This window comes from Falco naumanni, chromosome 5 (genome assembly GCF_017639655.2).
Source record: "Falco naumanni isolate bFalNau1 chromosome 5, bFalNau1.pat, whole genome shotgun sequence".
In the NCBI taxonomy this organism is placed as follows: Eukaryota; Metazoa; Chordata; class Aves; order Falconiformes; family Falconidae; genus Falco; species Falco naumanni.
Genome location: NC_054058.1, coordinates 16,308,917 through 16,336,879, shown reverse-complemented (window position 1 = coordinate 16,336,879; position 27,963 = coordinate 16,308,917). Strand labels below are relative to the sequence as shown.

Sequence of the window (27,963 nt, the reverse complement as noted above, 5' to 3'; positions counted from 1 at the left end):
TTAAGCTTTACAACAGTAAAAAGCGTACACTAACCATTTAATAGTTTAATTGTAATGACAACTAACAAAATGTTAAAACCAAATACATGTAGCAAAGAAATGTAGTGGAAGGCACCAGGAACAGCAACCTCTGAGCTTTAGGGCTGAGTATTTATTAATTAAGATGGGACTGGGACTAACAGATTCAAAGCCTCAGACAGAAATACTCAAAGGGTTTTGGTGAAAATTAAGGCCATTCCAGTATAAAACAGCTGAAACAAACAGGCAATTCTAGCCATACTTAAAACTACCCACTGCCTTCAGCATAGAAACTCTTCACCAGTAAGTCCAAATGAAGCTGAACATTTGTATGTTTTAAACCGTCTACAGTTCACTACAAAACAGAATAAACTAGGTAACTAGCATGGGGCAAAGAAAGTTCAAGAGGCAAGAGTCTTGTGTGGTAATACTTAAATTCAAAGTATTTTAGATTTGTTTGTATGTATCAGTAGATTGTTTCCGCGTTTTCTGTGTCAAATACGGTTATTTTTAAAGATAGCATTGTGCTACTTCTACAATAAATCATCAACTGTAGAAACACATACTGAATGGCAAAAACACAGGCAAAGGAGTAATGACTGTTTGGCCGACCTCAGCCACATTTGTGTTTTTTTTTAAAGCAAGAACTGAAGTTTTATTTGCATGAGCTAATCTCTGGTAGTATTTAAAATGTTGACAACCACTTCACTAACATGACATTAGGCTTCATGGTTTACCATTATATATTTAATTCATACTTACAGTGGCTCTTGCTTCTCAGTTTTCTTACTGCTATGAAGATCCTCTTGTTCCTTCATTTTATCTACAGCTTGCGCTTGTTTTTCAATCTCATTAAAGCTTTGGCTGCTCACTTTTTGTGCCCCCAAACCACCTTTTTTGGCACCAAGCTTGATTTATTGAAAAACAAAAAACAAAAGCCCCAACATTATAACTGCAACAATCACTTCAACTGACTTCGCAGTTAATTTTGAAAGCAACAGCAAACACTATACTGTTAAGGAGTGTACGCAAATAACAATGAAAGTTTGCAGCAGAGAAAATATTTTTTCATGTTTTGACCCTCTACATGCTCCTACTAGGTCTTATAAAATTAGTTAGCTCTGCAGTCAAGTATCATGGGATAACAAAACTATGACAGTTTTAATTGTTCAGAGGTTGGCATGTTCAAATAAATACTATAACATATAGCACTTTAGTTTCTTAATAATGATTCTGTTGCATAGGAATAAAATAATACACTTTGTTGCTATGGAACCATTTGGTGCTTATTCACTTATTTCATAATTTCTATTTAGAAGTGGCAAATATTCTTTAATTATTTCTCACTGGCCAGTGCTAGTGTGTTATCTTAAGATTAAGTATTGATTTATTCATATTTTTAATAAACATGTACATAGGTATTTACTGATTTATAGTAGGACAGCAATGTACAACTTTTGTATATACATGTGTGCACGATTAGCCTTTTTATGTCACAAAGCACTGTAAACTTTTTTAGATAAACAGGTCAGCTGAGAGGTTCCAGTTTTACCCTTGTTCTTTTAAAATAATTCTATTTCTAGTTCATAGTACTTCAATACAGGGATACAGATTCTTTTATTCTGATTATCAAAGATTTTAAAACCACTGAATAATACAAATATGAGTAGATACAATGATGCTGATACTACGATTATGAATAGATACAATGATGCTGATACAGGCAGTAGCACAGCACTCAAACTGCTGTTCTTAGTCTGCCGCGTTCAACTCCTCACCTGCAACACTGCAGCATCATTAATATTCACAATACATTTATCTTAAACTTTTAATGCTTTAAAGTCTACGTACATACAGTTTTAGGCTCTGACACTGCAGTTCACAAACTGTACATGCACCTGTGAACACAGATATGTTCTTACTGTAAAGGAACATACCTGCATGTAACACACACAGGAAGAAACTCCACTTGCATATTTAGGGCCCTCTAGTGGGAGCAAGAAATAATAGGTCTCAATCTAAGTCAACCTGCTCCAAATAAACGGGCAATCTTTTGCCAAACAATGGTCCAAACTCAAAAGAAGTGACTCCCTGTAACATATTGTCACCCTAATAGCCTAATATTATTTTCCTGGGTCTCAAAAGCCACACATTCAAAACCTGGCTTTTCCTAGCTAGCTTCAGTTCATTTTAACTGTCTTAGTTTTCAGGTTCCTTGAAATACCATTCTGATACTCGACTCTCCTCATGCCTTCTTTCCAGAGACCAGATGCCTAAGAAAGTGCTAAGACCCCGTACAGAAACAAACCTGTAAACTACCCTGAAACTACCTTGAATTGAATGCAGCTGCAAGTTATCTTATATAACCAAATACCATACTGCTGTGTGGTATGAGATGAGGACTACTCCAGAAATACAGATCTGAATGTCTCAGACTCACCTTGCATTAACAGATTGTTCCACACATGCATATTTAGCCACTCAAAAGTTCTGTTGGAGCTCCCTCTGTTTTCAGGATTTGCTACAAAAAGATCTCAGTGCCAACTAACTTAGGCGAAAGCCTGAAGAAGCCCTGCAACCCAGCATCAGCAAGTGAGAAGAAAGGTTATAGGGCATCAGCGCAGCTGCAGGGACAATGGTTGTGAAAAGAACCGAAGAGAAGTGGGATACAAACCTTGGTATCAATACATGCTTTGACATTTTTATTTTACTCATTTCTGAAAAAGTATCACCTACTGTTCAGGTCCAGCCAGTACAGAGAAAATGACACTCAGATATACACGTGGGAGTCTAGACAGTTCAGTGAACTATATTCATGCAAACAGACTTAGAATTTATCCAAGGTCAGAAAACAACCCAAAAATCTAAAGCACTCTACTACATAATAACAATAACCTGTTAGACAAATTCATCTTAACAACAGCCCATTTTCAAACAGACCATTGGCCATTTTGATACAGAAATGGTTTTCATTTCCATTTTAGTTTCACAAATTGTTACCTGTACAAGTACTGTTTAGTGTGAACTTACATGATACCTTTCCATATTGCAATCTACGTATTTCCAGATATCTACAATACAGTTAAAAATACGCATTATTTATATACGCTTACCCCCTTCTTGGCTTGATTTGGCTTCTTTTTTATGAAGGTCGTGTTCTCTGCAAGGATTAAATGTACGTTACTTCACATGCAATTTTATTAATTCCAGAACTGCAGAAGATAATCTCCACAGCATCAGCCTCAAAATATTTTTTGGAATTTATTTTCAATGCCTTGAAGTATTACAGTTTCTATACTAAGAGACTGAGATGCTAAACTGAGCTACAGGGAGTGGAGCTGTAAGTGTCTCCAAGAAAATGCAGGAAACCGCGCCTTATTGAGGATATGGTATCTCTTGCAAATGCACAATAGGAATAAAATTACAGCTCAGTTTTCAGTTGTAGATACCTGCTAGTAAATAGACCAAGAATGCAGGACTTCCTATTCTGAATCAGACTAGAGGTCCACCTGATATATATGAAAATATACCATTTTCAAGATGAGTTGTTTCCTGGCTAGAAAGGTATTGACTACGTTTAACACAGATAAAACATACCTCTATCATCATAAACAAGTTCACAAGCATTATCAGAAGTGACAATATACTCTATGTTCAATTGCTTAGGTATTGGGAGTCTAGCTTTATACATGAAGTTTGAAAGTTCAAGCCTTAATGCTTTGTCCTAAATCTTGAAACATAGAAATGAACCTACATTCAGCTCCGCATGAAGTCTGACAAAACTCCTAATCTTGGTATTTTTAATGAGACCCTAATAGGACTCACTACATGCTGTAAGGCACTGTATTGTGCCTTCCTGACAGCTACCCCAAGCCAGGGTAAATCTCCTACGATCAAAAGTTTTCAATCAACAACTCCTATTGAATACCTGTACGTACAGAAAAACTGCTTTGAACTGAAATTTAGTTGGAAACAGGCATACACAGGACAGAAATGCTTCACATAAGATAAATCTTGTTGATGACCAAAACAAACAAGAAAAGCATTTGTTTTATGAGAACATGTGTTAAAGATACAAATGAGAAAACCAGGAAGTGTATGTGGTTCGCTATTTTCCCTAGTCTCCAGCTCTCAAAAAAAACCCCAAACCAAGTGACTATAGAAACAGTGATAAAAAACATACCTTCCTGAAGTACTGAGTGAGTACAGTCACCACTTCTTTACTAACACTGTGCTACTGAGAATCAATACTCTTTATTCTCAGAAACCTGTTCCTGCAGGATGATCCTCAAAACCATAGATCTCTGATGTATTTTATTCTATTCTATTTTCTTCAAGGTTTTTTTACTTACTTATAATATGATACACTCTTCAGTGTTAAGCAAATTAAGATTCTGGACATTGAAGATAACTGGATTACAACTACAAGGAATAAAAACTATGTCTAGATAGAAAGACTGACCTTTTAGTACAAGATGTGTTTTCTTAACATAAGTAACAGGCCATTAATCACAGCACAAGGCTCTATTCCACCTGTGTGCTTTAAATGCAGAACCTAAAGCAGTCTTACAGGAGATGTAAAACATAGTCACCTTTATTAGGTATGATACCTGTAGCATTTAAATTCATCAGGTTGGCTAAGATAAAATAGATAAAACCAGAACAACACTGACTAAAATTAATTTCTTAGGAGGAATACACTGTTTAATAGGAGGAGTTGTAATACAAATTCAGATGTTCCAACTAATTCGTGTACGCTGATACTGAAGTAAGAATTCCACACCTCTTTCCAGTCATACATTCTTCACACAAATGAATATTTAAGTACACTATACTGGCCGCTATCATCTTCTGCTTACAGTCATTACCTAATGCAGCTTTTGGTGATGTACTAAGGCAATCAACACTTGGTCCATGTTCTGGTCCTAAAACATAATGAGTAACAAGGGTAAGAATATCGGAAGGCTCTTTAGAATGCTTAAAACAACAAAACACAACTCGCTGTACTCTGGGTACTACCTGATACATACAGCATTAACAAAAGAGCAGCAGGCACCTAAAGATTAATCTGAAATCTTTTGAATCAAATCTTAATTTTGATTTCTATTAAACATTATTAAAGGAACATGCAGTCCCACACATTCAAACATAACCCTTCTAAAAAGTTCCTCTCTAAAAAACAGTCTCTCTCCAAAATTCTTGTATTATTAGCATGGTTTGTTTATTTAACTATTAAAGTAGGGTAAAAAGAGCCTAAACAAAGAGACTATTAAAAAAGCGCAGCTTATTGTTAACAAAGAATCACTCATACCTTCATAGCATTCTGGAATGTTTTCTGAAGTTTTCTGCTGTAGACAAACTGGCTCTGGCTCTGACAACACCCACTCTGTATTCTTTGCCTTGAATAAAATTACAAAATCAAATGCACATACAAAATAGAATACAGCAAATAAATATAAGCACTAAGCTCAAAAACTGCCAAAGCATCACTGATTAGTAATATTGGATTCTTAAGATTACAGCTTCTAGGTTTAAAACCTGTTCTCAGAAGGGCAGTTATTAAACTTAGAAGAAATGCCTGCCTTTAGTAAAAGTGAGCTGATTTCCAACCACTCCTGAGCGCTCCTATTTCCCTCTCAGAAATTTCAGTATGTTTACCATCCAAAAACATAATATGCATTTTAATTGTGCTTTAGATTTTTTGTATGCTGGCTATTAATTGTCTTCACTCATAACACTAAGACAGTAGAGGAAATCGGGATCCTTTATTTACATATAATCACCAAGCCTTCTCCCCAGGCTAAGCTCTTGCACTTCCAATTTTTGACTGTGAGTGGTTCTCCCAAGGCTTACTGATGAGTCCTCCCACCTCCCTCAGACACACCCTCCTCAACACACCAGTTCGTGACCTTGTCACAACAATATCAACTTAGTATTATCTCTTCCACCAGTGCTGTGCCACTGCCATAAATTCACACTTATTCTTCCCTAAAATCTCAATCTCAAAACCTCCTGACACCTCTCTCAAAACATCCATACCCAAATAATCTGCCCTGAGATACAAAGACTGCTTGTCTCTAACCTCCTTGCCTTTGCAGCTACTCAAAATATTTGTTGTGAAAATTAACTTTATCCTACCCATACAGTCTCTTAAGAGGGTTTGTATCAAGTTCCTACTTCTTGTCCTCAGCCACAAAAATATTTACACTTTTCTGCTTAAACTTCTCATTAGCTTGCCTCAGTTTATGCTTTTCCCACTCAACAGCAAGCATTCTTCCAAGCTGCCTTTTGCAAAAAGAAATTCTGCATTTATTTTTCTGTTCTCGGGACAGGTATCTTCTGATGAAGACACTAGACTAGAATTCACAATAACTGGTTTTTTTGGTCTTTGCAATGAGCATTTCTGAGTAACACAGTGATCTTCCCAGTCTGTAAAATGTAAACACTCTTTCACTGTTTCAAAGACACTGAAACATATTTTTATAAGACATTCAAATATTGGCTGCAGTAGAAGTTCCTAAAATAAAACAAATAAATAGTAAAAAGGCTGAATTTCCCTTTAAAATGCACCATTTTAGAAACCTCACAAATAGAACAAAAAATTACATTTTGAAATGTCACAAAAGAAAAAAATAATTTTAAATTTAAATAACAGCTTTTCTCATCCTTAAGCATCCCATATACACTAGAAATTCACTAAAAAGTCACATCAATTTTGCTGTTTTCTTTACCCAGGAACAAATATGAGCAACTTGCATAGGTTTTTATTGTGCGTGCTAATGCACACGTTCAACCACGACACCATGACAGGGGCATTAACATATGAACTGGTGAAGAGTTTTCACAACAATTGCTAATCCCATATACCAAAGCTCTTTGAATTCTTGGTCCTAAAATATGCCTCATGAACATACTTTTGTTTTAGGTGTTCACAGACTGCAACTGTACTAGAAAGCAATTATATCAGAACACTTAATACTGTTGCAATATTTAAGAATTCTAGGCATAGTAATAACTTAATTGTTCTAAGCTAAAGATCAGAATTGCTGAAGTTGTTTTCATTGGTGTTTTTCAAACACCAGACTCAAGAGAGTCTCTGAAACAATTTGTGAAATAAACACAGCACCTATCACCTTAAGGAGGTATGATCAAATAAATAAAAAACAACAGCAGCAATGCCCTTCAGAAAGTTACTTTAACATTTTCAAAGAGGATGTAAGAATTTTGGAGGAAGAAAAAAAGCTTCTGCTTAGCAAATGTTTTAAGAACTGTTAAACTTTCCTGGTTAAAAACCAAAGTATATTTAAATCAGAACACTCACAAGCAAGGAATCAGAAGTCTAAGTGGAATTATATGCCTACAAAAAATACAGTTTCATGCCACATTTAGCTACTATTTGGGTCGTTCTAAATTACCACCTTAGAAAGTGGTTCACATCCAGGAAGAATTTTGAGATTCGCAGAAGGAAAAGCAGAAGCAGATCAATGTTAAATCACTGAGCTATACTTTCTCTGTAAGGTTTTCTTTCAGGGTCTAACCTTCATCACAGAGCACACACTTAACCTAAGTATTTAGAAAGCTAATGAGAATTAAATATGGGTTATCTATACCTTAGGAGAAACATGGGATGCAAAAAAGTCTTCATCTTTGTTTTGAGGTGACACAGGTGGCATTCCACATCCATCTGTCCACAGCTAGAATTCAAAGAGAGAGAATTTTACAGGACAATTGCATGAATATACTTTCCTCAATTGCATTAATCTTAAAACTACCTTTTTTTCCCCCAGGTTAAAAATAGATTGGATTTTTTTTTCCTGGTACATAATTTTTCCTTACAAATTTATTTGACCTTCAATATATGACATTCCTTTTTTTTATTTCATGCATCTTTGATGTGTTTCTTCACATTACCCATTTCCTCCCTAACACAATTCTCAGTATAAGCTCTGCTGAAGTAGTTTGCTCAACATTTAGTATCACTAGAGCTTTATAATAAGTAAGTTTATTCATGTTCTCATATAAGGTATTTTCCCTCTTAATATTTTTACTTTGACCAAAGCAAAACAAATCTGAAAACATAACTCTAGTAGTCACTGGTAACAGTTTTCAGACTCGCATCAGCGTGGTCTGGTACTGTGGCGAATCTTCCCACCTAATTTCAGAGATCCAAAACCTCTGCTACAGTTAAAGCAACATTTTGCAAGATGCTAACAGCTTTGCACAATGCTTGATCTCAGGGTGGGCTGGAAGACTCACAGGGCAACACATCATTCTTAGCATTGCGCAGGACGGGACTGTAACTTGTGATCTTCACTTCAAGATTACGCACAAGCAAATAATTTCTCACTGTTCTTTCAACTATGTGCAAAAGAGAGATGACCAAAAATAACGACCTCCATCAAAAAGGTTTCTGAATGTTTGATGAGCTTACCTCATCATTCAACAACTGACTATCAGTAGTTAGAGAATTCTTTTCAAATGTGACAGGGGAGGGGGTGGTTGGTAATAACTCTAATTATCTGAATAACTTACTTCAGCAATTTAGATACCACATAATCACCTAAGCTTGCAGTATATCATTTACTAAATTTTTAAAATAAGAAATACATAATCAAACAATTGGATAGCATCTGTAATTGAAGCAAGAAAATCACAGTTCTTCAAACTGTTATTTGGGGAACTTGCTGCCAACTTAAATGCACATGGTATATTTACTTCAACATGTTTTACATTTAAAGTAACTCAAAAGAAATACTCCCTGAAGGTAGCTAGGTGAATTATATTGTTGGTATCATTTATAATATAGATTTTTTCACAATCTATTAAATTTTGTGCTATTTGATGCATAGATTAGGAAAAAAACCAAGTTTTCTTGCTTTTGTTTTAATTCCCACTCATCCAATCTACCTCAAATGAATCTGTCACGGACTTACACAAGCTGAATTAAATAATCAAAACATGCTTTCTGTGTACACAGAACAGAACTGTTGTCAAACCTATTTAACACTTCAGCAAACAAATTCTGCATACTTTGCTAATAACTTCTTCCTGTCAGCAACCTAACAATGTTCTGACAGCATGAGTGAACTGTTTCAGCATTTTTAATGGAGAACAGTGAGTTCAGGACACATATAACTTGCTAATTTGTCAAATATTATTTTTGAAGGGAAAACAAGCAAAACCACACACTTATCTGTTTGAATTGAATCCTACTTAAATGATAAATATTTTTTAGTTAATTCTATTAGCACTTCTGCATGTTGTATTTCTCAATAACAGTTCAGTTCCAGATATGTACAATGTAGTTCAGGGACAAGTGCTGACATTTTTGTTCTGAAATACAACTAATATAATTTTGGAGCAGACCTGCAAACAAAGAAGTCTCTATTTTGAAGAATACCTAAAGTTTCTGCCTAGACTCCTAGAAGTTACTGCAGATGTTAAAATTAGTGTTTTGAGGAACCCAGAAATGATCCAGAAATAAGAGCAGAAAAAGAGCAGTTGAGCTCTACCTCAATATTCATTTTCCAAACAAAAAGGGTAAGCTATAGTTTACTCCCAGCTCGCCTATTCATTGCAATGTGTACTAGCACCTCCAAAAACAGACCATCATTTGCACTACCAATTAGAAACTTAAAAGGATGCTAGGGGTAAAGACAATACAGTTTTTCAGGAATCTTAATGACACAGGACACACACTACTCACATCAGTACCATGCTTTCTTGTTGCCTGTGTTGCAAGGGATTTAATCTTCTCCTTGTAAAGCTGAGCACCACGACTGTTATACTTTGCATTGGTATCATTTGTTGTGCATCCATGTTGATGGAAAAAAGCAGACTATGAAGCAGAACACGGAAAATACTATGAGAAAGAATTTTAAAACTAATGCCATTTTCCATAAAAATGCATCACAATGCAACAAAATACCCCTCTACCTACACCTCATCTTCTGTATTATAAAGTCGACATAGATCTCCAAAATACAATGAAAACTCCATTCTGGCAACTTCTTGAGGTATAAATAGAACAACAGAAAAAACAAATACCTTAGTGGGATGTTTTAAAAGCATATACAAATGCAAGCTTGCCATCAAATATTAAGAGTCCTTGTTCGAAATTAAGTGTAGAAAGGAAGAGGTAAAACTGATTGCCAGTACCTGTGCTTCAAAGCATGTTTCTGATGTTCTAAAAGCCACTGCTTGGCTTCATCTCTAGCATGCTATGCTATGCTCAATAGCATCAGAACAACTGTATAAAAATGGTCTTCCTTCAAAAGAAAAGTGTGCATACGCACACACACATATATGTACCCATATATATTTATATGCTTGCACATTTACATAAAAATAGGAACATATAACTGAAAAAAATTAATTTAGATTTAGGATCTTAAAAGTCAATCAATACATTTTTATCAGAATTCCACAAGTTTGAAAGATCAAAACCAATCACTTTCTCAGTACCTAGAATTGACTAGCACAGTACCTAGAACTGACTAGCAAATCATATCATACATTCTTGCACAGAACATGTCAAACTATTGCAGTAAAACATAATAAACAAGCTTCTGATAGGATCAGCAAGTCTAGATAACCTAAAGTTATGACCTCCTATGCTGCAATTGCAAAGCATAAATCTAGTAGACAAGTGCCAGACTTCATATGAAAATTAAGCAATAACCATGCAGAAGACAGGTATTGCCAGTCAACTTCTGTGATTCCAACAGAAACGGCCATAAACATCACAGATGCCAAATTTACATTGAAATACATACACCTATGAACTTCATATTTTCAAAGCTTTATTTTGTAAACCCTAATTCCAGTCTTCATAGATTTATTCAGAAAACAAAAGGAACTAAGAACACTTAGCAATCTGATACATATCTACAAAGCTCAGGACTGCTGTTATCCAAGATTCAGCATCATCAACAAATTACAGAATATAAATTATTAATGTTAATCTGATAGTGCTTCTAAACAGTAGTTAGTAAGAACAGAATTTGGCATTTAATTATAACAAAAAGAGAATGTTTTTTTAATTCAATTAGAAGAAAAATGTTAGTTTTACTTTTTAAAATATCCAGGCAGTTTATAAACTGGTCTTTAAAGTTTCAGGTATTAAGCCCCCCAAGAAATCCAAAACAGGCCATTGTGAAATGGATGTATTTGAGGGGTGGCTGTGAGTGTATTATATCTCTTGGTAAAATGTATGATAGGAATCAGTGCCATCCAAGCATAAAGACAAGAATTCATAAAATTAAATAATAAAGGTTTACTGTTATTCTTCTGGTAGTATGTTTTCTCAGGTTAACTGAACTACTTTTCAAACTTTGCCATTTCTTCTTTCCAACCGCCTTAAATCCTTTGTATAGTAAAGTTTATATAGTTTAACAAAAGCTTTTAAGCCTTTGGCTAAAAAAACTCCACCCAATAATATATATTTTTCGTGCAATCTTCCTCTTCTGATTAGCGAAAACTGTGATTTTTATGTACTAAGTGGTGTAACAGAAAGTGGATGAGTAAATTCATATAACATCTGTATTAATACAGAAAGATGTAACTTAGAAAGGACAGGCAGAACAAAAAGAGGGACAAGACACCTTGCAACTGCTCAGATCTGTAAGCCTGAGACAGTGACCTGCTGAATGCCTAATTCAAAGAAAAAAGTTTGATTGGAAAACACAAAAGTGGAAGATAAATAATAACGATCCAAATTAGTTATTTTTTGTATGGCAATAGGAAAAAATAGAAAAAAGCACAAAATATTAAAGTGTTAGACTTAAAGAAAGCAGACTTAAGAAAATTGTTAAGAAAAAGCCAATGGAAAGCAAGTCTGGGTGAATTTTCTTAAAGGAAAAACATTAAGGACAAAGCACAAGTGAAGAAAGATAAGGGGCAAGCACTCCCCTCACCCTGCTGGCCACTGTTTCTAATACAACCCAGGACACTGTTGGCTGCCTTGACCCCCTGGGCACACAGCTGGCTCACATTCAGCCTGCTGTCAACCAGCACCCCCAGGTCCTTTTCCACCAGGCAGCTTCCCAGCCACTCTTCCCCAAGCCTGTAGTGTGACATGGCATAGTTGTGACCCAAGTGCAAGACCCGGCACTGAGCCTTGTTGAACCTCATAGAACTGATCTCTGCTCATCGATCCAGCCTGTCCAGATCCCTCTGTAGAGCCTTCCTACACTCAAGCAGATCAACACTCTCACCTGTCCCGGATTTGACAGGAATAGAGTTAATTTTCTTCCTAGTACCTGGTACAGTGCTGTATTTTCAATTTAGTATGAGCATAATGTTGATAACACACTGATGTTTAAGTAGTTGCTAAGTAGTGCTTTACTCTTAAGTCAAGGACTTTTCAGTTTCCCATGCTCTGCCAAGGAGGCAGTGCAAAAAAAGCTGGGAGGAAGCACAGCCAGGACAGCTGACCCAAACAAGCCAAAGGGACATTCCAGATCATATTATGTTATGCTCAGTATATAAACTGGGGGCAGTTGGCCAGGAGGAGCCAATCGCTGCTCAGGGTCTGGCTGGGCATCAGTCAGCAGGTGGTAATTGTATCGTGCATCATTTGTCTTTCTTGGGGTTTCTTTCTTTCTTTTTTCTTGTCTCCAGTTTCATTACAATTATTATTAATTAATTTATTTCAGTTTGTAAATGTTCTTATCTCAGTCCATAGGTTTTACCTTTTTCTGATTCTTCTATCGCACCAGGACAGGGGGAGTGGGCAGGTAGCAGCTGCATGGTACTTAGTTGCTGGCCAAGGTTAAGGCACAATGCCACCCAACTTGGTGTCAACAGCAAACTTACTGAGGGTGCACTCCATCCCCTCATCCAGATCATTGATAAAAATATTAAACAGAACTGGCCCCAGTGCTGGGCCCTGGGGAACACCACTTGTGACCAGGATTCAATCCCATTCACCATAACACTTTGGGCTCAGCCGTCCAGCCAGATTTTTTACCCCAAGAAGAGCATGCCCATCCAAGCCATGAGCAACCAGTTTCTCCTGGAGAATGCTGTGGGAAAAGGTGTCAAAGGCTTTTCTAAAGTTTAGGCAGACATCATCCACAGCCTTTCTCTCATCCACTAAGCGGGTCTGCTTGGCATAGAAGGAGATCAGGTCAGTCAAGCAGGACCTGCCTTTCATAAACCCGTGCTGGCTGGGCCTGATCACTTGATTGTCCTGTACATGCCATGCGATGGCACTCAAGATGATCTGCTCCATTAAAGAAAAAAACAAAAAAAAAAACCAACACACACCAAAACCCACAGAGAGAGAGAGAGAAATGGACTGGAAAAATAAGAATATCCCCAAGATGTGAGCCAAGGAAAGACAAAGCTTCCAAGCCTAGCAAGTTTGAATGTGCAAAGTAAATACTCAGAAGTACATACAGCATTTGCATTTCCTCCAACTTGCATGCATCTCAGCTGAAACCAAGACCAATTGGAATCCAGTTCTGTAGATCTAAAAAGAAGGAAACATTTTTAATGTTATCAACAAAGCCATTTAAAAATCTCTTTACCCCTTTTTTTTCAGTGTTTCTCTCCCCCTTTGTTTTTGTAAAGTGAAAAATATGCTTCTATAGAAAAAAAAATAAATCTGCAAAAATACACAATGCGCAAAACAAATTAATAAAGCCATGTAGAACTGACACAGTATTTCAAACTGTAAAAGCTTGAAAAAAACCCCACTCCTTCTGGCTGACAGCTTTTCCCTTTTAGAAAGCACTAATAAGGTACATTTCCAGGGATCATGTCTGAACTCATGTCAACAGCAGATGACAATCACATGTAAAGGACAGTGACAATTTGAATGTGATATCACAGCAACAATTTGGGGCTTGGTGAGCAGGAGGAGAATTAATAACATGATCATTAGGAATGGATTCTTGAGAGGCCTCTTGTAATGCTCTTGTATACAGCGAAAAGGCAACAGAGGAAGAATTTTAGTTGACAGGAGCTACTTTTATCAGCAATCCATTCTTGGATGCATTGCTCTCACTCACTTCAAGCAGAACTTTGCATTTCAAGTATGTAATTATTTATTAGGGCAAAAAGGCCCACAGACCATCAGTTAGGCTATTCACCTGAAATGTGACAAGCTCAGGGTGCAGATTTACTGCACCAACTGACTGACTGAGCTAAACAGCTGCCAGAAAGGGTAGCCCTTGACTACCCCAGTACTAGCACTCAGGGGACACCATAATGAGCTACTTGGGGAAGCAAAGTTGGCAAAACGCTACTTTGTGCTCTGAACCGGCTTGCTGGGGGTCAGATTATCTTTATGATCAATACACTGTAACACTGCTGAAGATAATAAACTAGTATTTGCCTCAGTCTTGTTTTGAAGGAATGATAAAACACTTCAACATGCTTACTCTGTTCTGCATCTTCATCATCTTCAGTCTAGAAGCAGACCTGTGAACAAATGCGCACTACTAACACAAAAAGCATGGTACAAATTCTGCTGAACCCTGTCTATTTACCTAATTCTCCTGCAGCTATCAGATACATCAAAGCCAACACTAATATTAAATGGGTCTGAATCACTAGTTGAGAGAAGAATGGGTTTTCCACTCTAAGCAGTTATCTGAACAAACAAAAAAATTAAAAGATGCAATTTTTACTACAAAAATATACCAACTACTTACCGAATGAAACTCAAATGAACACCAAGTGATCGATGGGTCCCTGAACAATCAATACAGAGAAAAACTCCATATGTTATGCTTGCCCAGCTAGGGTTCTTTGCTCCACAGTCAAAACATACCTTAAAGAAAACAAAGATCAATAACAGGATTTGAGCATAGCCATGTCTTATAGTTGTATTATAGGTCATGTTAATACCCTTACAGTGATCAAACTTAATTTCCATGAAGAGGAGTTATGCAATCTGCCCACACTTGTGTCTTTGCCCTAACTAGACAGGACTACATGCCTTCCCAGTTCCTGACTATAACCAGTGTACACACGGACCACAGGTTGAGAAACTGGGTCAAAGATCCCACATCAGTCGAGTTCAAACACACACATAACACAGCACTTTCAGCACTACTGAAATACAAAAGTGTTTAAGAAATATTTTCCCAGGGGCAGGCTCTCTTCATGACATACCACTGAGCCTACTCTGTCCTCAGAACGTACATGCAACTGCAGTTATCAGCAGTACTAATGACATCATTATCTACTTTCCTATATAGAATCCTTGACCCTTACAGCAAGCCACTGAAATCCAACTGTGTGAAGAAAGCATCCACTCTGTGCACCGCCTAGCCGAGCACCCTCTGCCAGACATTGCTATTTGTATGACGTATCACACATGTATTGCTGTATCAACCTTCTGCCTGTCCGTAACAAACTGATTAAAAAGCAAACATGTCTACAATTACTGCACAGACAAACCCATTAATTTCTTATCCTCTGTCACTCCTAACATTCAGCCAAAATAACAAGAGGTGTGTGTGTTTGCATCTCATACATTTTGCAGTTCTGCAGACCACAGCCTTCAAGGCCTGTTTCAGCTATTCTGAATTTTGTGCTTCTTTGGCCAAGGAAGGCAAGAACAAAGGATTTCTCTGATACGAATCAATTTTCAAACACAAGGAAGAACACAAATCTAAACAGCTATTCCAAGTTAATGCCATGCGCACACATCTATTCCTGCATGAAAGCACTTGATTATCTGATCAATGCTTTTTCAGTGGTATTTATAAAGGCTGCAAAGATGTACTTCTACAGTAAAAACATCCATCTATAGGTACAGTCAATGGCATTTACTAAGAAATAACTCCATGGAGAGACAAGCTTTTACACACAAATCAACGGAGTGCCAACCTGCAACTTTATCCTTTAACATCCTCCTATAAATCTAATGCATTCTCAGAGAGCAAGGGAAGTTCTAGCTATACAGAGAAATACATTTTTTAAAAAAAGTTTATTCCAAGTCAGGTAGGAACATAAAGAACACCCTACATGCAGGCCACCTCCTTGTCAGGCTGGAAAAAAAAAAAAGTTAAGAAGACTCCTTGCTAGAAACTCCATTCATCCACTAAATTAGAGATACTTTTCTCTGTACATACCCAGTCAAACAAGCCCTCAGTTTGCACTGAAGTCAGCTCATCTGTCACCCAAATTATTTCAAGTAACTCCCAGGAGCAATTTGAGGCTAAACTGCTCATTTAAGTGTGGGTCTGTTTAGCTTGTACAGTCCAAATTTATCAGGCACAAGCAAAGTTCACCAGCATATCCAGCATCAGCTCTTCCCACATATGAACATTTTAAGCCTGAGCTTCAATAAGGCTAATGACCAGTAACACAAACAGAAAGCATGGAGGTCACAATTTCTGCATGTGCAAGTCCCCTCTTTCTCTCACATCAGAGACTTAACATTTATTAATGTTGAGTCATGTATGTATCCCGCTATTGTATGTGGAAATGGGGTCATTCGCTGACATACAGTGGAAAGAAGAAACAAGATAAAAGCTACACAGAATGAGTGACAAAAAGAGGGGTTAGAGGGAGTCCCTGAAACAAGCACAGGTTGAAGAATGATATACAGGCAATTAGGGAAGAAGAATGAGTAACACTTGATGTATACCATGTTCTATGAAAACACAGCCTAGTAGTCAAAACTCATTCTCTTTTGCCCAATTCTCTCCATTCCTTGAGGCAGTTCCTTAAAAAACATCATGAGCCTCATCTTCCTTTTAAACTGGCTATTTTTAGGCTTTTTCTTACAAAACTAAAAGGATGATGGGGACAACAAAATAGGAGAAGATTCTGCTTGAATCCAAAGCTAACAGAACAGTCCTGATCTTGTTACTAATACAGGAGAGCAAAGCAGACTTACAGTACAAAGCCTTGTAGAAATTCCCTGGAGTACAAATGTCAAACAAAACCACTGAGCATCAGTAGGTGGTAAAAAAAAAAAACAAACGCAAAAAACCCAACAAAAACCCCATGCTTAGAAAAGTTCAGTTATAAACATCCCTAAAGATTCTCTTCCCCTCCCCAGTACAATTAGAAGCACTTCTTAATTTCAACATCTTCAAAGTCAATTGCACCACTTTGGAAGCTAGCTGCCACAAAGCAGTCACTCATGCAGGATTCTCAGCTGTTTACCAGACACCTATGAAAATTACTCATATGCTTTAAACTGTAGCTTTTAGGATTGTGATGCAATTAGGAACATATAATTTTCTTGTGAAAGTAATGTAGGAACTTCCACTTCTGACATGTTATGCAACAGAAATAGAAGCATGTTTCATTAACATCTAGACTAATTTTCCTTAGTTTTCCTCAATTTTTAAAGTGCTTTTCACCACAGAAATTTTAAGAAGAATTGGGGAGAAAAAAATTAAAACCAATTTCTGAGCCACCCTATGAAATTGTTTCCATTTTAAAAAACAGATAAATTTTATTTTCTATGTTGATTTAGTTACAACTAAAACATCAAAATAATTATACAAAAATAAATTTGAAGGATACGCTTGAATAATGTATTCCTTTTAAAATACACTTGCATTCCTTTTTATTTTGTGTTAAATCATTTCAGGACAGCATCGACTTGGTAACAGTCACTTTGAAAAAAAACCACCAATACAGCAAAAGCCCTAATCATGATGTTTGTACCAGAGCAAACACAAAGATGGATATAATCCATAGCAAGCTGTCATTAAATCATACAACATTCACCTTGCGCAAGATGTTAATAAATAAATATATTATATTGTTATTGGATATGGAAATGTAATAATACATAGCCTATAGAAATGTTCGTTTTGGCACTTCAGAAGAGGTGAGCCGGTTCAGCCAGCTCGCTTATTCCTGAGGTCATAGTTAGACACTTTCAACCTCCCATGTAGCGGGGCTAATGCCACAGAGTTGCTCCCCATCTCCTTGTGCCTGCCTTTCCTTGCACACAAGACTACCATACAGCTGCCTGAACACTAAACCAGCTAAAACTCAGGAGGCAGTTTCACACTTGGTTGAAGGTGATCTAAATCCACGCAGCTACTCTCTTAGTTACCAGCCACCGTAACCAGATACACTTTCCTTCTCTTGCATCAGCAACAATAATCACACTTGTTGATCCTACAGGAAACAAGCACTGCACTGCTTTGACCCAGAGCAAAGGTAGGTCCAACTCACATCACAGCCACATGACCAGTAATACCAGATAGGGATAGGAATGTCTGTCACAAGAAGACAGGACTGTACATTTTAGAAGTGTCGTGGTCTTAAAATGACTTAAATGAGACACAAAATACTAAACTATATATCCTGGAGTAAAAAAAAAAACCCACGCTAACACACACACAAACTGCACCCATAATACACCGAAATAACAAAACTGAACTGGTAAACCCCCGCTACAACGTGCACACTTAGTTTTCAGCCACTTCAGATCCTTACTCTGGGTGTCCAAGCAGAAACATGAATACTATTCACGTAAAGAAATATATTCATGTAAAGAAAAGCAAGAATCAGAGAGAAGAGAATGAAAAACTAACAGTTTCAGAGGAATAGATCTATGCCAGATTAAAAGAGACTATACAGCACAGCCTCAGTGTGCAATTCTTCAAAACAGGTGAGCCTTACAAACACTCAAGTTAACAACACCAGGTAGCTCAAGGACTATAAACATTTTTATATGTACAAAATACAGCCTATTTAATAACTGTAACATGTTTGTTAAGTGTCATCAGGCAGTTCTGTATTATGTCATACCCAAAGACACCAAGATCTCAAAAAGAGCTATTTCTCGTGATATACAAAGCACACTAAGATCAAATTAGAGAAGTCCATTTCAAGACAACTGTTCAAACACTAGTTTTAAACACACTATAATCCAAAAGTTAAACTGCACATTTATTTCAATGAGAATTATTTTCTTAAGCCTATGTGCACTAAGAACTGCAGACCACCTAGAACAATGTAAATGTACATGCCTGATTACAGTAGGCAGCCCGTAAGCCCAGATGCTGCACAGAAGAGATAGCAGTTCTTCCCAAACTATATACATAAACACCACAGTTAAAGCATATTACTAAGCTTTTAATACAGGACCTTTTTAACATTTGCACTTTCTCGTGTCTGTCATTCCCAGAAAAGCCCTACAAATAAAAGGGACAGACTGCATAAGAACACAACAGAAAAAAAACCCAAGATGTAATCAAACATGAGAGGATAAACTGATGGCAGCAACTTTTACTCAAGAAGACTAGTTGGATACATGGGCATGGGAGAGTTGTGAGATCTAAGCTGTTGATGTTTCCCACTCTCTTTCCACTCTGTCTTCACAGGCCAACAAGGCTGGGGCTTCACTGCAGTGTTAATGAGTTCTCTGTGCCTGAGCTACTTCTTTCAAACTGACCTAATGTAAATGGCAGCACACACTGTGCTAGTACTGCTTTGTCAACACCGGCACTAAAGTTCTATGATACGCCTGAACAACCACTGGTACCACAGCCACAAGTTCAGTACAGGGGAACCGTCTGAGGCACTCCATCCTCAGGCCTTTCACCCTCATGAGGTATGGGCAGTACTTTCCGATTCTCTTGTGATCCCAATACAGAAAAAGCATCACAGCAGCGATCCAGCACTACACAACTTCTCAAGACACTGTGCCAGTGAATTTCAGAAGCTTGTAACTCTCTTTACTCTCCCTGTTGGGATGAGGATCCTTCCTTCAACTTTTTACTCCACTGCAAAGTTTTAGCAATACTTGTGCTAGAAACTAGTTGGTGACTGTTCATCTTTGAGCTCTGCTTTCTCAGAAGCTGGACACATGTCCATTGCCCACACAGTCTTAATGATTTGTGTTCAAAGTGTGGAAGTCAGTTTTGGATCAAAGACAGATCTCCGGATCCATATTCCCAGAAAACAAAACCGAAGTGTTTCTTCATAACACTAACCCAGAATTTCCTAGTGTATTTTCCAGGTATGTTCACAGTGTAATCATAAAGCCGGCACAACGGAGCAGAGGGCACTAAAAAGCTGCACGGGAGCAGGTCGCTGCTGAAGGCAGCTCTGCCACCCATGGCTCCTGCCATGTCCCCTTGCTGCACTCTCCCCAGGTGGCAGCCAAGCCACCGCACACCTTCGCACCTGACCGATACTGAACAACCAACAGGGCTTTACAAGACCGAAATATTGAAGTTGGCACCGGACAAGCCAAACGCGATAAGAACGCCAAACTTTGATCGTCACAGAAGCGGCCGTGCCACAACAGGCTGTGCTGCTTCGATTAACAAAACAAATAAGAAAAACCCAAACAAAACAACAAGAAGAGAAAAGAAAAACGCATTCAACGCTCTACGCTGGCGCTGTGTAGAAACTTGCTTTTTATTTTCGGCTGAGCCGCCCCCCTCCCGGCAGCCCTCAGGCACCCGGCCCGGGCGGAGCGGAGCGGCGCCCCCAGCGCAGGGCCGTGCCGCGGGGCCGGCCGGGCCGAGGGCAGGCAGCGCTGCCCCGCCGCCGGGCAGGAGGCTCCCCCGCCGCCGGGCCGCCCGCCCGGGACCCGCCCGGCCTTTCCCTCCGCTCGCAGGGCCCCCCCGGCAGCGGGCTGCCGGGCCGGGGGCTCGGCGGGGCGGGCCGCGGGCACTCCTCCCCCACACACACCGGTAGTGCGACGTGTCACAGCGGCGGAGCGCTGCTTCCCGGCCCCGGCCCCCGCACCCTTACCTTGTTCGTGGGGACGGAGCGGAGCCGCTTGAAGATGGCGGCGATGTCCTGCTTGCTGGGCTCGCACATGGCGCCGGCAGGTAGGGGCGAGGCGGGAGGGCCGCGGAGGAGAGCAGCAGTCGCCGCCGCCCGCTCGCGCCGCCGGGACGCCCCACGCCGCCGCGGGACGCTCCGCCCCCCCCGGGAGGCGGCCACGCAGCGCGCGCTCCCTCAGCCCGGCGGGGCGCGGCCTGCGGCCGCCGGCGTGGCGCGAGGGGGCGACGCTCCCCCCGCCCGCCGCCTCCCGGTTGCCCTGGAGACGAGCCGGGCCGCTGCGTCAGCGCCTGCCGGCGGGGCGGGCGCGCGGCCGTGGGTGCCCTGCCGTGAGGGGGCCGGGGCGCGGCGGGGGAGGGCACGGCGGGGGAGGCCGCGCCGCGCCACGCGGGCCTCGCTGCATCGAGGCCCCAGGCGGCAGCGGGGAGCGGCGCGCCCGGCGGGAAGACCCGCGGGCACCTGCGCCGTCGGCGGGGTGTGAGGCGGCCCGGCCGCGTTCCCCTGAGGAGAGGTGAGGGAGCGGGTGCCGTGCCAGACCTGCTTCTGCTCTCGGGCTCAACAAGTGGGTCCCAAGCGCTCTAAAAATTAGAGTTCAAACCACCGTTCCCTCTCTGCTCTACCAGTAAAGCCCACAGCCAGGGACAAATGAGGCACTGCCAAACCAGCAGAACAAAAAGCCTACGGGTTTTAAGTGCATTCAAAAGCAGCGTCTTCAGATCATAAATCTGAAATCATAAAGCCTCTCAGAACAGGAAACAGAATAACAGAAATACGGTCAGGAACTGTTAACATACAGTGTCCCTGCTTCAAAACCCTTGAGTGCCTGAACCACACCGCACTGAATGGGGTTGCACACAGGACCATCTGTCACAGCTGTCTCCCTCACACTCCACTTCGCAGGATTGGCCACGAAGCTCAGTGAAGGCAGAGATGAACCTGTTTACTAATGGACCCTTTTACTGGAACATTGGCCGGGCTGCTGCAGAGGTCCTGCAGGAGCAATTCTGGGTCCTTCATGGCCAGCACTGAACTAAAGGTACAAAGTCTTTACAGGCAACCCTTGCAAAACAGCAGAAAGATTACTTGGTGGCTCTACAGAACTCAGCTTGGCAGTGGTAAGATGATCCGCGACAGCATCTTCAGAGCTTGGCATCTTAGCACTCTTCTTTATCAGAGACCATCAAGGCTCACAAGGCTGTATCCCCTTCTCCCTTACTCTTCTGTCATAGGTAAGACTGTGTAGTTATCCATATATAGAAAAAAAAGTTTAGACAAAATTTCTATAATTTTCTTTCAGAAAAGGCTAAGTTGGAAGGGACCTCTGGAGGTTGTCAGCTCTAGCCATCTATCAAAAACAGGGCCACAGATTATCTACCCATCTAAATAGTCAAAAGCTTTGCATGGAATTCTAGCTTCAGCCCCTCAGCCTCAAACCCAGGGGTCCTCAAACTACGGCCTGCAGGCTGGATACAGCCCCCCAGGGTCCTCAATCTGCCCCCCCAGTATTTACAGAACCCCCCCGCCGGGGGTTGGGGGGGAAACCAAGCAGCCACAGATGACTGCCTGCCACTTCATCCGTGTGCCGGCCCCCTGGTTAAAAAGTTTGAGGACACCTGCTCAAACCTGTATCACCTTCAGCGCCTTAAGTACAAGAGGTTTGCCATCTGCCACAGAAGCTAACAGCCTAGTTCTTACCGGTCGGTGGGGAAGTTGCTCAGGGTGATGAGACCATCATTACTGCCTCGGCTCTGGCCACACTGCGTGAAGCAGTCACACACCCAGCACAGCTGAGCACTGGTTCAGGGATTTCTACTGGAGCATATGCTGTGTGCTGTCCTCACACCCGGACCTCAGCGCTGTGACTCAGAGGCATGCCCTGAACCTGGATCACCGTGCTGATCACCAGGAGTTAGTCACTGGTGAAGCAGCTGAATGCATGAACATGTTACTCTTCTTTTTGGAGTGCGGGTATTTGCTGATAGCAGGCCAGCAACCTCTTTACTCCAGATTAGCTTTGTTCAGGTTGGCATTAGGACAGGTAGGGGGTCTGATCAAAGTGTAGCATAGCCATCCAAGAAACCCATCCGTCTGCATATAACCAAGATGGGGACGAGACTTAAAACATCAGAGCCTGTAGAAGCATAAATTGTTGCCTATTGCATAGCAACAAATACAATCACCTCCCTCCACAATCATTTGGGATCAATAATACCTATTAAGAGACCTCCCTTTACAAGTGAAGTTTACATTTCAGGAAGACGTTGCCTGTGTAGTCATAGGTGCTCCCTACTGCACGCTCCCCTCCAGACATACTTGCCAAATCCTGTATGACTGCATGAGGATTGCCATACCAGCCTACAGCTGCTGGCCTCACAAAGAGAAAAAGTTGCCAAATTTCCACAAAGGAAAAAGAGTTCATTACATTGTTTTTTTAAGTACTATTAAAAAAAAAAAATGCAGGAGAGGTACAGCCTTGCCAGTTAATTGGAACAATTAGCATCAGAAAAACAAGGTCATCCTGAAGATTGATCTGTCTGGCATGATCCTTGAAAAGGACTTATCATCCCATACTTTGCCCAGTGGCACTGCTGCCTCCCCAGGCAATGGCACACAAAGACAGCTAGCTCCTGCCACTGCAGCAACCCGAGAGACCCCAAGTGCGTCTTTGGGAAGCACCAGGCAAGTAACACCATCAGAGAAATGATTCTTCTGTCTTCTGCTGGCCTGTTTCAGGAAGTCGTACCTCTCTGCCCCTGAGCTGGGATGTCAAAAATCTGCTAGCTGTTCAGAGCCACCTTGTGCACATAGCTCACAAGTCCCCACCCAGGAAGTAAGAAGCATGTCAGCCCCAGTGTTAAGAAATACACTGCACTGCCCACCTGGTCTCACACAGTGCCTCTATCCTAAGGCCATTCTTTGCAGTTCACCTACCTGGATGCGCATGCTAGACGGATCTCTGTTGCAGACTGCAAGCTCAGCAGACTGCTAGGAGATGAGTTCTAGACAAGATGGAAGAAAAGCATTTAGCAATGCTTATGAACCTAATGGAGGTAAGCAGGTTCTGGAGGCAATCTTAGAGCAGTCTCTAGGTTGTAGGAGAAAGGTAATGCAGCAAATGGAGGTAACCAGAAGGAAGGGATGAGCTGGCCTATATCCACCGAGGAGAAGGCAGTGCTCATGATTCACCAGCTGCTCTGCACATTGAGTAAATACAAAAAACAAAACAAAGAACTTACCTTCAAGGGTGCCTGTAAGACTGGGCACTGGAGCATAGTCTGCTTTGGTGAACAGCTGTTACGTGCAATGTAGGCCATTACTCAGACCCAGCAGTAGACCAGCACTGTGAGTAAGACTGACTCCGCTAGTCTGACATTGTTTATGTCCTCAATCCTCAGCAGATTTTCATCTTGACCAAAAACTGTCCAAGGAGTTTCTTCCCTGGTCCCATTATCCACAGCACGTTGTGTTGTCATTTTGTTTGTCCATAAGAAAGAACACAGATTTGTTCAAGAAATTTTAGAAATAGCCTCCATATCCTATACTCCCTCTAATGGTTGACTTTGCCCAGCCCCACAGGAGAAGCAAACTAGAGTCTAAATAACAGAAACCATCAGAATAAGCCCTGAAAGGTTATAAATTATTCCAGGGAATAGAGGTGGGCCTCTTGTTCTTCAGCAAGTTTGTGATTTGAGTGGATTGCAGAAAGAGGGAAGGCACAGAGAAAGAACAGAAGCAGTGGTGGGAAAGTGGACCCCAATGGCTGCTTTGCCAATTATGCCACAGTGTAATAATATCGTATCTTGCTAATGGTTTCCAAGAATGTCCATAATACAGGAATTTGTATTCCCAGTGCACACCGAACCTTTTAAAAACTGCTTCCATGCTAGCTGGTATGACAAACATATACATGGAGGAAGAATGCTGTATGTGTACGCTCAGGAACAAATGCCTGGCAAGTACAGCATTCCCTGGAAAGGCTGTGTGTGTTATAAGCCCTTTAATCAGGTGCAAATGCAGCCAGCATGCTAGAATATGGCATTGGGCATTGCTGTCTTGCAAATCAAAAACCAAGGGCTCTTATTCTCTAACCACCCAGAAGACTGTTACAATTTGACACAAAGAAAAGATTTCGTGATGAGGAGAATCATACACTGGAGCAGTTTGCTTGCAGCAACTATGGAAACTGTCCTTGGAGGTTTTCAGGACACAAACAGACAAAGCCCTCAGCGACCTGTTCTTAGTTGAACGGTGACCCCACTTGGAGCAGGAGATTGGACTGGAGACATTTTGAGACCCCTCCTCCCTGAATGATTCTGTGCTAATGCCCCCTCCCTCTGCACAGCCAGGTTAGGCCTGAAATACATGGGCTCTCCCTGTAATATTTTGTTGACACCCAATTTTTGGGTGCCAGAACTACTCTGTACGCTTATGTGGCACAAGCAAAATAACCTTTTCCAGTGCTTTCTCCTACTCTCACCTATCCAACTGCCACAACAGAAGTCTCAGGCTTCTGGATCTTGCAGGATAGTTCCAACAGGATGTACAAATACAAAGAAGGATAACCATTCAGAATGATCCCTGGAGAACTGTCTGTTCTCTAAGTCTTTTTTGGCTGATTTGATAACCAGAAATAGGCAGTTACACCTGCATGGAGTTGGGTGGAATTAGAGGTTCAGTGGCCATCTACTGTCTCACAGCTCCAAAATACTTGCTGCCATTTCCAACCTTCAAAGCTTATTAATTCTGTCAAATTCTATTAGTGCTGTTCTCCAGTTATTATCAAGCCCCTGATGTTTGCTTTCTCCTCACACTGCTGCTGAGAAAAGATGAAATACACGTATAGTCCTAGGTCATGCTAGATTTAAACACACACCACCCCCCCACCCCCCCAGTGCCCCAAAGGTTCCATTAGAGCCAGAGGATAAGTGGGAATTGTGCTTGATGCCCTTCAGAAAATTTGGACACACTGAGCAAGATTTGTCATTGCTCACAGCTATATTGTGCATAAGGAAAAACTATTGCCTCGTACAGCTGTAGCTCAAGAAGTTTCAGGCCAGCTTCCCTCTGCAAATGATATCCTCCAAGACATAACATAGTCCCAGACATGTATCATTCCAGTAATAATCCATAAAGAAAATCTATTCTCTAGAACAGTCAGATCAAGCATCCAGACGCCTACTCCCACCATATGGAAATGAAGTTTAAGAACTATGTTAAAAACCACTTGAAACCAGTCCAACACATCAGTAATACATTTCTGTTTAGTACAAATGCATTGTTTGTACTGATAACATCAAGAAGCATAACCGCTTCAAACAGGTGAGGTTTCTTGGAGCTTTCCACTCTCGAAAGCGTCTACATCTCAACACTGCCTGGTACAAAGCTAAAGTTACTATACTGGAATTTGCAGACAGCCCCTCTGCACACTAAATAGTTGTGTTTAGGTAAGCCATTTGTATTACCAATGCAAGGAACTTGCAAAGCTACAGCTAGAAGTAGCATCCCATTGCAAAACCCACCTACATTTGTGAGATGATAGCATTTCATCTATGCCAGGGCTATCAAATCTCAGTGTTTTCTGCATATGGATTCTAGAAATAACTATCATTGTAGTACTTCACAATTGATATGGTTGTTTACCTCACAGGGTTAGAGGTTTCATGGGTCACACAGGTGATCGAGCTGAGGTTAACAGGTGACTTGGATTTTCAAAAATTCTTGCTAATGTCCCTCATAAAAGTTGAAGTAAACTGTCACAAAATAAAGGAAATGATCATTTAACACATCAGTTACTGACTACAGTAATAAGAAGTGGGAGGTTACCAGTGTGTGTCCCAGAGGGATTCATGCTTGGACTTACAGATTTGAATATTTATCTACAAAAAGGGTAAGTAGAAAGGTGGCAGTATGATAATTACTTACGATCACAGAAGTGGAAAACAGCTGCAAAAGCATATTGTACAGTACTGACTGACCAGATGAAACAAGAGAATTTCAAAGTCAAATGCTGAATAAAAATACAGTCTGAACCTCTCTAATGGGGTCAGAACTAGCTACTACCAAGAAAGAACATTACTGGTTCTCTTTCTGGAACTGATCATAAGTTCTCTTTCCTAAACTCTTTCATTTAGATATGTATGAAAAGTAGTGTGATGTTCAGTTATTGCCAGAACAGTGAACTGAATTTTCAAAATGAGGAAAAAAGAATTAAGTTTTTCTTAATTTCATATGACCAAAGACACAGACTGCTGAAAGCCAGAAATAATACAGCTGCAGTATCACTGTGTGTTATCCTGTTCCTACACTCTTCCCAAGGCACCCACACTACACCCTGCTGGCACAGACCTCACCTGACTGACCATAGTCATTCTTAGAGGTTACACCTTCTGAAATGTGAACAGGTGTGCAGTAGAACTGTCAGATGTAGGTACTCTCCCCTGAATGGAAGGTTCGAGAAGCACCTGAAGTATTTGTGAAATTTTGTGCTAAAGGATTAATACACTATCACACAGAAATCTGAATTTCTAACAGGAGACAGCAAGTAAAGCAGGCTGATATACATACTGAGCATTAGCAGGTAAACTGATAGGTATCAAACACATTGAAGTTATTATCTACCGTGGTAGTGGCAATTACCACACAACCCTTCTCAGGTTCTGAAATTGCTGGTTTAGTTCAAACAAAATAAGGAAGTAGAAGAATTCTAGTAAAACTGGGATTACCTTTATTCTTTCATTTCAGGAACAGAATCTGCAGCTCTTAAAATTGACTACTAGATAAGCTTTCAGCCATGTTACCAAGCTTCCTGTTGTTGTGAGGTGAATGAACAACTTTTTGCCAAATCAGAAAGGCTGGAAAAATATTATGTCATCTTAAAGTTATTTTTTGAAGCAGAGGCAGCTCCAGGTAACCAGGAGGTACTGCTGCTGGATATCCAACCTTCAGTATACCATTCTCTATCCTATCCCTTTTCTTTGTTTTACAGAGGTTGTAGCGAGGTAGGTGTCAGTCTTTCCTCCCAAGGAACAAGCCATAGGGCTCAAGTTGCACCAGGGGAGGTTTAGATTAGATATTGGGAAAAAATTCTTCGCCAAAAGGGTTGTCAGACATTGAAACAGGATGCCCAGGGAAATAAATACCTCCATAGATGGTGGCTCTTAAGAGGCCTGTAGATGTGGCACTTAGGGGACATGGTTTATTGGTAGACTTGGCAGTGCT

General features: G+C 40.5%; 1 protein-coding gene across 1 annotated transcript in view; it reads right to left on the bottom strand.

Moving 5' to 3' along the window:
* The window catches only part of ARFGAP3 (ADP ribosylation factor GTPase activating protein 3), a 35,869-nt gene extending 14,984 nt beyond the window's left edge, over positions 1 to 20,885 (bottom strand). The window contains exons 1-9 of the mRNA XM_040594731.1: positions 20,713 to 20,885; positions 14,679 to 14,797; positions 13,420 to 13,492; positions 9,725 to 9,856; positions 7,629 to 7,712; positions 5,330 to 5,417; positions 4,887 to 4,943; positions 3,132 to 3,178; positions 781 to 926 (exon numbers count right to left, since the gene is read on the bottom strand). Coding sequence (XP_040450665.1) covers positions 781 to 926; positions 3,132 to 3,178; positions 4,887 to 4,943; positions 5,330 to 5,417; positions 7,629 to 7,712; positions 9,725 to 9,856; positions 13,420 to 13,492; positions 14,679 to 14,797; positions 20,713 to 20,781 — 815 coding nt within the window. The 5' untranslated portion in view covers positions 20,782 to 20,885. The remainder of the gene's footprint in view (positions 1 to 780; positions 927 to 3,131; positions 3,179 to 4,886; positions 4,944 to 5,329; positions 5,418 to 7,628; positions 7,713 to 9,724; positions 9,857 to 13,419; positions 13,493 to 14,678; positions 14,798 to 20,712) is intronic.
* Between the last annotated feature and the right edge of the window lie 7,078 nt (positions 20,886 to 27,963).